Source organism: Poecilia formosa, unplaced genomic scaffold (genome assembly GCF_000485575.1).
Source record: "Poecilia formosa unplaced genomic scaffold, Poecilia_formosa-5.1.2 Scaffold489, whole genome shotgun sequence".
In the NCBI taxonomy this organism is placed as follows: Eukaryota; Metazoa; Chordata; class Actinopteri; order Cyprinodontiformes; family Poeciliidae; genus Poecilia; species Poecilia formosa.
Genome location: NW_006800428.1, coordinates 113837 through 125479, shown reverse-complemented (window position 1 = coordinate 125479; position 11643 = coordinate 113837). Strand labels below are relative to the sequence as shown.

Genomic DNA, 11643 nt, shown 5'->3' with positions numbered 1-11643 from the left:
CCAGACTTGGATTTGGTTGGATTTTCCCTTTAAAGACTTTGGACTCGACTTTCTTTCTCCCAGAAACTAAACTTGTCTTTTACCTTCACCTGAAGACTTGAAGCTGGACTTGGAGAAATGACAGGTCAGCATCTCGACGCTCCACCTGTCAGACTGGGTTCGACTCCTGCTGTGTTTTTATGACCCGTCGTCGTTGATCTGAGGATTTTATGAGTTTTAATTTAATCTCAACTCGTCTCATTCCTCGTCTCCGTTTGTCTTTTCTTCTTCTTGCTGATTTCTACAGTTTTCTGTATTTTCTCTCATTTCTCTTCGTTTCGTCTTGGAGACGTTTCTGAGAACATCTTGGTTTCTGCATCCGATCAGAACAAAAGCCATGAAGAAAGTAAACTGAAATACAAAGTGCTCTTTAAAACAATGTTGATGTGAATTATTCATTTTATCGGATCTTTGTCTTAAAGGTCACAGTTTTATCTGCTGAGTGACATTTCAGTTGTTTTCATGACGTGTCCTTAATTTGTCCGTCCGGGCCGGTCGGGCTCCACAGGTTGCTGCATTACGGCGCTCCGTCTTTCCTCTAATTCATTCCTTCCTTCATGGATAATGTCATTTCTGCCAGAATTCCTTTTTATCCAGCTCCATTTCTCGTTTTTATGAAGATTCAGCCGAGCGGAGGCGAGCGCGGAGGGGCGCTCCTCCGTCCTCCTCTGTGCTTTATTGGGTTATGTTTTGGAGTAGGTTGGCCCACAAATAGGATTTAGATGCAATGTCATTATAATAGATCTGCTGGTTGCGAAGGAAGCCGATCGATTGGCTTCAAAAATCAATCAGTGGCTCCGCGGAGCAGAGCGGCTGCAGGTTCGGACCGGAGGAAACTAAACCGGCCGCCGAAGCTCCGCTGGAAAACTTCAGACTAAAGTTCATCTTAGACAAAACGATTCAGCATCAGGGCCAAAATGTCCAGTTAACAGAACAACAGAAACACAGAAACACTATTCAGCTTTTTATTTTTACCTGCTACGTGAAAACAGAAACTAAACACACAATATTTTAGTGAAATGAGAAGACGATTCTCATTATTACTCTATTTTGACGGGTTTATTTAACTGAATCTTTGTATTTTAGTTAGATTTTCTTGTCTCCTTTTACAAATTAAAATCAGAGCAAAGACCTGGTGAATACTTCATGTTGCATCAGTGAAACGTTTGTTTTTAAATCTGCATCAACCGCCTGAATCAGCATCAGTTCCCCAAAGGACTTTGTAGAAAAAGACAATTTTGCAATTGTGTTAAAATCACATATGAAAAAAAAAGTTTCTTCACACAAGAAGTTGTTGAAAAACATGCAGCACCGTCGTCCTCCAATCACTTCCTGTCTTCTTTGTCTCTTCTGTCAGTAGTAACATCCGGGTTTTGATCATACGACTCGTGTGATCTCAAAAGTGTGGCAAAACACAAATTTAGTCATAGAATGTAAAAAAGTGTTTTTAGTTGTGCAAAATATACAAATTTTGCAAAATGCTAACAGGAAAATTAGTCACAAAACATGGAAATAAAATTTCCACTGCAGTTCTGAGAAACATTAATTTTGTTGTGGAGGAAAATTCGCCTCATGCTAGCGCAAAACAAGTTTTTTCACAATTTCCATGTTTCCATTAAGCAAAATTCTGTTCACAATCCCATTTTGTGAAATTTCACGGTGTTTGGAAATGCAGCTACTGACCCTGTTCTGGCATCTCTCCATCTTTATCTGTATCTGAACATCGTAAATTCGCTCCGCGGCCTCATTAGGGCCGTTTGCTTTGTGAATCAGTTGGTCAGAAGCCCTGCAGTCTTTGGTGTCTTTATTCTTCACTCTCTCTGTAAATCTGAACTTTTTAGGGATTCTGGCTGGGAGTCCATCTGTAATTCTGTTATCTGCTGGCCCGGTCTGGCCGGGGGATGCCACATGTAATCCATTTATCAGCTGCTGGGCCTTCTTCCAAATGACAGCTGGCTTTTAGCAATCTCATTATGAAGAGCAGCGGTATGGAAATATGTGGGCAGGGAGCACGTCTGAAAAATGAGCAGAAAAAAGGGAAAAATAATGTATGAAACTCCTGGAGGCCAGTGCAGGCCTTCGTCCTGCGCTGGCCTTCGTCCTGCGCTGGCCTTTGTCCTGCGCTGGCCTTCGTTCGGCGCTGGCCTTCGTCATGCGCTGATCGGACCTCAGCCTGAGCAGCGGCTCGCTGTGCGTCTGCCCAGGCGGATGCTTTTACTCACCTAACTGGAATCCATCTTGGATTTCATTCCACCTGGGATGCTTCTGGGATGCGTTTGCACAGTCAGCTGTTTTGGGATCAAATGGCCGTCTGACGGTGCTTCGTTCGGCTCCGTGTGGGATGATAACATCTCCCACAGCAGAAAGCTTGGTGGCTTCAGCTGGGAGAGATGCAGCCAGTAAATATCTCTGGATGAATCTGTCTGCATGAAAATCAGCAACAGAAGCTGTTTCCATCCAGTTCTCATGCAAATTAACAAAAAAAAAGTAAAAAATGTGAATAAGGCAGGTTTGAAACTAATCAACCAGAATACGTTAAGCTTGACTTTATGAGGTGTTGATGCTACATATGGCTGTGATAAACAGGAAGTAGATATGACCTCCAAGCTGGAGGTTTTCTCATAGTTGCGTGCCTCTGGTAAGGCACAGAGCCATGCAATGCTTTGGATGGCTCAACACAGTATTTAGCATATGAAAAATACTGTGTTGGTATAGCGCTTTAGTGTTAGCTTCTGCTAAATACCATGTTTGTATGGCGCTTAGCATTAATGGAAGTAATGTTCATGATTAGCGCTTTAAGGTTAGCAAAGCAGTTTCCACCACTGATAGAGATGCAGCTTCTACTGGTGATCCTGTAGCTTCAGCCTCTATATGTTTACAGAAACGTTTGGGTCCGGTTCTGCAGCCTGGTGCCGGTTCTGCAGCCTGGTGCCGGTTCTTCAGCCCGGTGCCGGGTTAATTGAGCTCTCCGTGCAGCTCTAATGTTGGCCGTCTCTCCCTGAGCCTTCAGGTGGTGCAGCTCTCTCCACCTTTCGGAAGTGATTGTGTCTGAATCTCTCTCAGCGCTGCGTCGCTCTTCCTCTCTCGGCGTTTTCTGCTGCTCGTTGGTCTTTTGATCCGCAGCTCTTATCTCCCACTGTGCAACACACATTGACGGCTCGTGCGCCGCCTCGGCCCCCCGCTGAGCCGGCCCCGCCGCACGCGCGCGCACAAAGGAGGTTATTCCGGGGTCGCCTCGGCGGACACAATGGAGAGGCGCTCCCTCCCTCACAAAGCGGCCGCACGCGTCCAGCCCTGGCAGGAGGCTGTGAACATGGCCGTCTGGGCGTTTCAATGCGTTCCCAGTGTGACTAAAGGCTTTCAGAGCCACAATGAGGCGTGTGCCTGTGTGGTGATTAATGCCGGGACAAAAGAAGTGTGCCGCTCACTTGTTATCAGCTCACTGGAGACTCACAGGCCGGCCTGCAGCTTTTCCAGCGTCAAAAGAAGAAATGAAAAGGTGAAAAAAGTCTCCCTTTATCCTGACGCCATCTTTAGACGCCTGGAAACCAGCAGCAGCTCCGACGTGCAGCAGGAAGGGCTCAGCTCTTTGTCTTCTCTGGTTCCTCTGGTTCATGTTTAGTTCTGGACGTCGTCTTTAGTCTCTTTGCTCAGAAAACACAGAGTCTTCAGGGCCTTCAGTTATATGGCTCCGTTCAGCATCGCCTGAAAACCACCAGACACCATGCTTCATTTCCTCCTTCCGTCCATAAATCCTCCCATTATTGCTGGACAATATGGCTGAAAAACGACACAAACCTCTCATATCAGTCTGTCAGAAATTATTGATTATGTTTTTGTTTTAGATATCTGAAATATGAGTCTGGTGGCGAGACGTTTCCTGTTTTATCCACAGTTTTCACTCCGTGTCGTCGTCTATTTTTAAGCAGTTATGAGCTTCAGTGGCTAAAATTTAATCTGCTGCTGTGCAAGTTACTCAACAGGTTGTTGCTAGGCAACCAAAGAATGAGAGTTGCTAGGCAACCAAAGAATGAGAGTTGCCAGGCAACCAAAGAGTGAGTGAGTAAAGTATCGTTAGAACGGTTGGTTACGGCCAAGACCAGTGAAAATAAGAAGCGACAGCTCATGCTAGCTGCTCTTCTTTTCTCAGTAAAGTAGTTAAAGCTTGTTGCTAAAGTCCAACAGTTGAATTTCTCTCGTAAAATCAGGATTAAGGATCCAAAGTGTTAAGATTCAGTTGTCACTCAGCAGAGTAAACCACAGGAAGTTGCTGCTCTGAACCGTTTCTGTTTCCGCTCCTCCGCCAGGCTGCCTGTCCAACCTCCCGCCAAACGCCAAGAAGATCTCCAACTCGTACGAGGAGCGGCGGAAGCAGGCCACCGCCATCGTCTTGCTGGGCGTCATCGGAGCCGAGTTCGGCGCCGAGATCGAACCGCCGAAAGGTTCAGCGCGCGCTCGAGCCGGCGGAGCGGTGCCGGAAGGCTTCGGACCGACGAGCGGCGGCTCGTCCAACTACTCACTGGCCAGACACACCTGTAAGTACAGAAAGGATGACCTCACACCCTGAGGAACCTCTGGGTCAAAGGTCACCTGGCTTTTATCTAAAAAGTCGCGATATTACAGTTCATTACACCGTGTACTTCAACTCGGATCCCACAGCATCACACATCCTCTACTGTGCTTCCATGTGACCCGCCTGAAGTGTTTCTGAGCTTCTCACTGTAATAAAACACGTGTGTTTATGTTTGTGATGGTTGGACACAAAACGATTTTGTTCAAAACAAACAAGAATGATGCAAACCCCAAAACAAGCACAACAGAAAATGCTACGTCAAGTTTATTAGTGTAGCACTGCCTTAGCATTAGCATCTGCTAAATACCATAGAATATGATTAATAATTTTTTTTCTTTCAACTTTTTTCTGGACTTCCCGTCGTTTCTGAGGATCTGGTCTCATATGATCTGGTGGTTGGCTCCCCCTAGTGGCCTGGAGGACTTCAGTTTTGTGTTGTTTTTGCTCTTGGTGACTTTTCCCTTTTGTTTCTGGTTTCTGTGGTTGAGACATTTTTATGTTGTCTTAATTTTTTAACATTTTTGGGTTTTGGAGTTTGCATCACTCATGTTTTCATCAGCCTCCGTACTCTTAGTACCTGGACACCACGTAGATGGCGTCTAACGGTTGTCATGGAGACTTGATGTTACCTCCCTTCCTGTCCTCAGTGTGTGATAATTTTGGATTTTGTCATTTCTTGAAGATAAACACATATTTGGCTCTTAAATAGAATGTTTTCTAGTCTTCCCCATTAGAACAGGAAACAGGAAGTCATTGATTGTTAATTAAAAGTTGTCAAACTCTCCTTTTATTTGGAGAGTCATAAAACATTTTGAAACTTTTTGATAATTTATAAATATTATACAAATGTACATCGTCATTATTATCATTTATTGATTTATTTAGACTTTTTCATGTTTTTCCGATATGAAAACAGCTGTAGTGGCTCAGGTTTCGCTCCAGAATCATCGTCTTTTCCAAACTCATAACTCCACAGCTCACAAACTACAAACTTCAGTGCTGGATTAGCGGTAAGCAGAGAGACGGGATTGATTTTCACCCGCCAGGCCTGACACCTTAAGGAGCTCTGCTCTGATTCCTCACACACCGCCGCGCTGTGCCGCGCCTCGGCGGGCATCAAACCTGCACTAAGTAAGGCTGCTCTTCCGTCCCGCTGCTCCTGAGCTCTGATAGGCTGCCTCGGGGGGCATCCGCCCGGCGACAGGACCTGCGCTCCCACTGATAGGCTGTGGAGCGTGAAGCCAGCATCCAGCTCACCTGTTTGGAGTCAGTGAACACAGACCTGATCAGATGGAGAAACTCCAGGCAGAGAATCACATGGTTTAAATAATGACGCGTTTCCTGATTCATGACGCTTCCTCTTTCTCCCAAAGTGACGACATCAAACCAGGAAGAGCTTCAGGTTCAGGTTGTTCCTGTAAATGTTTCCTGGTGTCCAACATTCACTTTTCTCTCTTTATTGAGGACTTAAAGCTGAACAGTGTCATTTTTTATGTGATTAACTCATTTAAAGGCTCATTTTAAAGGTTCAAAACCACTAAATATTTTATTAGTTGCTTCTTACAACAGGCTTAGCGATGTTTTCCCTCCTAGGTGAGCGCGTAGTGACTGCTGTGTGTAGCCACAACAGGGCAGTTTTTGCTTTAATGTTTGAGAGACACCTTTATATTGATTTGAAATCAGTGTGTGGCCAAACCATCAACATTAATAGATTAAATCAAAGATTGATTTTTGTGCTCTGATGTTGTTGTAGCTAGCTGATAGCGACAACCAACACTAGCTGAAGGCTAAAGCTGCAGCTTAATGCATTGTCACTTTTCTCTGGGTATTTGCAGGTAAGTACCCAGAATAACAGCTCAGATGTTATAGTTAACTCATAAAAGTGAAGATTTTGTTCCAGTTCCAGACTCCTTACTGGGACCAGCAGGAACTGGGAGCAGACCAGTAGCAGTACCCTGTTCTTCCTCCGTCCTGCAGAGGCCCTTCTTGTTTTGTGTGTTTTCTGGATGCAGCAGCGGCTCTGCTGATGACGCTGGTTTTCCAAGGTCTCCTGAGTCTGTGTGGATGTATTGATCTGAGAGAGATGAGGGTTTGTAGAGCAGCGGCGCCTGAGGGCACAAAGGTCATATCACTGAGATTTACAGACACCCTCCATCTTCCAGCAGGATCCTTATAGATACTGAAGAATTTGAAATATCTTGAGTCTTGAAATTAGGAATACAGAATGATTGGATACGATGCGTCATCGAACAGGTTAGTGTAGGTCTGTGGTCTATACAAAACATCTTCAGTATATTTATTGCCCAAAATAATTCTTAGACAATGAGATTTCAGCCTGCTCAGTTCAGAATGAGATGTTTTAGGTCATCTTGTCACTTTAAATTAATAAGTTGCTGTTGGCCACGCCCCCCCAACTCAACGTTTACATTCACACGTTAAAATGACTACAGACAGACACTCAGTTATACAGCCGTACATCTTTGAAAAGCATAAGTAGAGCCTCCTTCGCAACCAACAAGAATGTATGAAACGGTTTTTGGATGGTGAGTCGTCAACAAAACAATTACTTGTCTTTTCCAGCAGCCATTGTGCAGTGCAAACAGACCAAACGTGCTGGAGCTCAGCTTGGATTGCTAGGTAACGGGGTGGAACTCTTTAGTGGTTGCTAGGTAACGGGGCGGAACTCTGCTGTGGTTGCTAGGTGACGGGGCGGAACTCTGCTGTAGTTGCTAGGTGACGGGGTGGAACTCTGCTGTGGTTGCTAGGTAACATGCGCTTGCTGCTGATTTGTGACGTTACTTTCTGGAGGATTTTGAAACGGCTCATTTTCCAGACACCAGAAAACGAGCTTATTACCGAAACCGGGCTGGAGGTTTTTTCTTATGTGCGCTGGATGATTTTTAGAAACAGTTGAGACCCAAATGGAAGTACAAAAATGTGCAATACTTGAATATTTAATAATACATTCCCTTTAAATATCTCAAGCTACTAAAGCACAACCTATCACTGAACTTCCAGACTTCTATTGATGCTCCTCTATATTAGATTGTAGATAATTGTGATTATTACACCCTGGTTTATGCTTTAGTTTAGGATTCAGAGGAATTGTCTCAGTTTTCTGTCTTTGAGGCCTTCCAACAAAATACTTCAAAATCAGCATACCATAAAGAAAACACAGGATGCCTTTAAAGCCCAGCACCCTAAAGGATGATTAAAAACATGTTTTGTCCTCTCTCTCTCTCCATACCTTCCTCTCCGTCTGTTAGCCTGTTTTCTTCCCTCCTCTCTCCAGTTATGAAATTGAAAGATGGATCGCTGTTGTTGGTGTTGTTGGCGAACGGCGCGGGGTGTGATGAATGAGAGCTGTCTGCCCAGTGAAAGGCAGGGTACAGTAGTCCATACAGCAGGGCAGAGATTGATGTTTTCACAGAGTGAGAGGGGGAAATGTTGGGGAGATGGAGCGGAGGAGAGGAAGGATGGACGGATGACAGCAGGAGGAGCGCTGGGCGGAGAGAGGGACAAGCTGCACTTCAGTTTAGTCTCAGCTCACAGGTAAATGTCAGGAAACCCAGAGCTCCTCCTGAGACTGTTTGCTGCAAACTGTGGCATTTTCAAACATTCATGAGAGCTGATTGGAAATTGAGTTTCACTTGGCGGTATTGGAAAGGCAACGATTAAAAGCAGGAAGACAAATAAAACGCTTTTAATTTGAACTTCATCCTCGCTTCGCTGGGATGGGTCCTGAGTTGAAGGGCCTTTTTGGGGGCCAGGATGTTAACATGTTGGTTTTAATTCATTAATTACTCAGAGTTTAAGTAATAGTCACTTTATAGAAGTTCTAAGCTGGGACCTTTGTATTCTGTTTCTGGTACAGCCGTATTTCTGACGCACAAGCAACATCCTCTACTGACAGAGATGGAAGCTGCTCCTATCGGCCCATTGGGGGTTAATTTCTCCTAAAACGATCTGATTGGACGATGAAAAACAATGTTGTTGTGTCCAAGTTGTGCTAAAAGTGGTTAGCCTATCAGCAAAACCATTCAAGCCTAAAATAGCATCTCAATGCTAAACATGTAGCAGCTAACGCTAATGCAAGCTGCTACTTTTCTGAAGAAGCTCCATGAATGATCAGGACTTCCTGAAACTCTGGAAAACTGAATGATTACAGACCCTGCAATTAACTCGGGTAAAAAAAAAATTAATTGAGTCTGACCACTAATGATTTACAGCTACCAAGAGTTAATAATAAAAATAGCTAACAGATGCCAAGAGTCAAGCTAACAGTAACACATAGTGAAGCTAGGAGCTACGCAGTGAAGCTAACAGCTACCCAAAGATGCTTGAAACAAACGTAGAGCTACTCTGAGTCGAGCTAATAGATAATTAAAGTTAAATCATTTTGGCATTTAAAACATTTAGAATCCTGACATGTAAATTGCATAGATGCTACATTAAATATTCCTACTACTCTTGTTGTTTGTCACACTCCTCACTATGTTCTTCCTAAACTAATTTTTAATCTGAATTTCATTTTTCTCGTTTATAAATGGTTATTTCATGTGATTGGTCTTTAAAATGTGATGCTGCAGCCTGGTTTTGAGTTTTCCCGTCTCCCTGCAGCCGGTCTCATCCAGCTTTCATCCACTAACCAAGTCCCTCATTGATTTACCTTCAGCTCTCATTTAGGCTCAAACGCAGGCAGATAAAGAGGCAGAGGGCAGCTGGGGAAAGAAAACACAAAGCCTGTTAGCGCTCGTTTCAGCCCGCTAAATTTTAGACGTCACTAATCTGTCACTATTTCACACTCACTTCTCCCTCCTTCGCTCCTTCGCTCCACTCTTTAACACGCTGCGTCTGGTAATGAGGCGCGTTTTCTGCCAGCCAACAACTCATTAAGACGAGGCAGCTTCTGTCTCAGATTTATGCATCAGATCAGATCCGCTGCTGGTTGTCGCAGATTGGAGGGAATTTCTCTGAAAAATATGTCAATTTATTTTGATAATTAACTGTTGTAAAAATTAAAGCCCAAAGATTCTGAACCAGCAGGACGATTGGACCAGATTTCCAGAAGTTGAAAAGTGAAAAAAAGCGCCTTAATTTGCATCCGGTGTGTTTTTATCCAGTTTTTAAAATATCCTGCAGATTTCACAGCTCAGGTCATCAGAACCGAGTCATTAATGCCTAATTTTACATGTATTTGTACTGAAAATATCTGATAATTTACAGTAAAATCTCTGCTAAGGTTGGACAATATGGCTTTAAAATAAAATCTAAAGGAATTTTCATCACCAATTAGAGTTTTTGATTTTTTGTGAAAAGATAAAGTATGTTCAACAAGTGGCATTTATTTCAATCAAGCCGACTAATTATAGGAAATTAGTCACAACATTAGCAGAATAAGACGTCATTTCACTTGGACAAAAGTCATAAAATTATGAAAAAAAGATATGTGATTATTTCACACGTTTGGACAATCGATTAAATAATAATTTGATGCTGATTTGTTAAAAGATTAAATGTTTCCTTATTCTTAACACACCAAAGTATAACATCACAACATGTTTAAGATTCCTCAGTTTTTGTTTTTGGTTTAGGAGTTATTATCAAATCACTGATCTGTTCTGGTAATATTATGACTATTAATTCATTAAAAGGCCTGAAAAGTAATTAAACATGATTAATTACATTTAACTCTAATTTCCATTGTTATGATTTTTTTATTATTCTGAATCCTTTTTATTTATTGTTTTTTTTATTATAGATATTTAAAATATTTTTCCTTTTTTATTTCAAAATTAAAGTTTATTGTTTTATTACCAATATGTTACTTGAAAATGATCTTAAAACAACAATATTATCGTTTATTGCAATAATTATTGGGACAATTTATCATGCAGCAAAACATCATGACAGGCTTTCAAAAAAAATTCAAAGTTCAAATTAATAGAAGCTGTGAAACAAGATGGCCGCCTGGCTGCCGTCACTCTGATCTATGGAAACCAAGGAGTGCACCGATGAGCAGAAATCCAGATTAAACCTTTGATAGATGGTTAAAATCTGTGGAGGTTTTTAAGCCTCTTCCTGCTGATGGTCAGGATCTTTAATTTCTGGTTTCGTCTGTCGGTGGAGCTGCAGGAACGTTTCAGCCGCCTGTGTGCAGAAATAAACCAATAAAGAGGGACTGGATTGCCATTTAAGGTGGACTGGGGGATGAAATGCCAGGAGATCCAGCTGATGTTATTAGTCGAGCGTCTCTGGAGAAGCGAGGACCTTTAGAGTCACTGCAGGATCATAACTAAAGTAAATCATTGCTCCGTTATTCCATGTTTCTTCATAACGCGACTTTCTGTATTTGCATTTAAAGTGAAGACGCCGTATTGATCAGCGACGCGTTTCCTCTGCGAGCTTTCCCTGGTCTTAGAGGATCCTGCAGGTGAAGCTGAAGCTCATGTGGGCTGTGGGTGTTCGTCTTTGGGGAAGCGAGCGTGTTATTGAGGGTGGGGGTGTTTTCTGGACTCTTAATGGTCAGCCCGTCCCCACAGAGTCTGGCTCAAATGTCAGGTCAGCTATGAAGTGACCTGCTGTCTCCGTCCTCAGACTGCGCAGCGCAGCAGGCTTCTCCTCCCAACGGCTTCACTCCTTACAGGAAGACATTTTATTTATGGAGTTTAAAAGGAGCGTCGTTACAGATCAGGCATCATCCTGATGGTCTGAAACATGTCAAACCTTTTATTATTTAACGCAGGACTGGACAATAAATCAATAAATATACATATATATATATATATATTGCAATTTACGTGATCAATATCAAAAGATACAACATCTGACAGAATATTCAAGACTTACTGATATGATCCAGAACCGCATTCTTTTGTTGCCTAGCAACAGCCTCTTGAGTAACTTACTAACTTGCTCACTCTTTGGTTACCTAGCAACAACCTAATGAGTAACTTACTAACTCTTTGGTTACCTAGCAACAACCTAATGAGTAACTTACTAACTCTTTGGTTACCTAGCAACAGCCTGCT

The 11643-nt window shown here is 42.9% G+C and overlaps 1 protein-coding gene across 4 annotated transcripts in view; it reads left to right on the top strand.

The window, feature by feature from the left end:
• wdr7 (WD repeat domain 7) overlaps positions 1-4621 on the top strand; it is a 41041-nt gene extending 36420 nt beyond the window's left edge. For all 4 annotated transcript variants that reach the window (XM_016664483.1, XM_016664484.1, XM_016664482.1 and 1 more), the window contains one exon: positions 4347-4621. In XM_016664483.1, coding sequence (XP_016519969.1) covers positions 4347-4606 — 260 coding nt within the window. In that variant the 3' untranslated portion in view covers positions 4607-4621. The remainder of the gene's footprint in view (positions 1-4346) is intronic.
• Positions 4622-11643: the final 7022 nt, after the last annotated feature.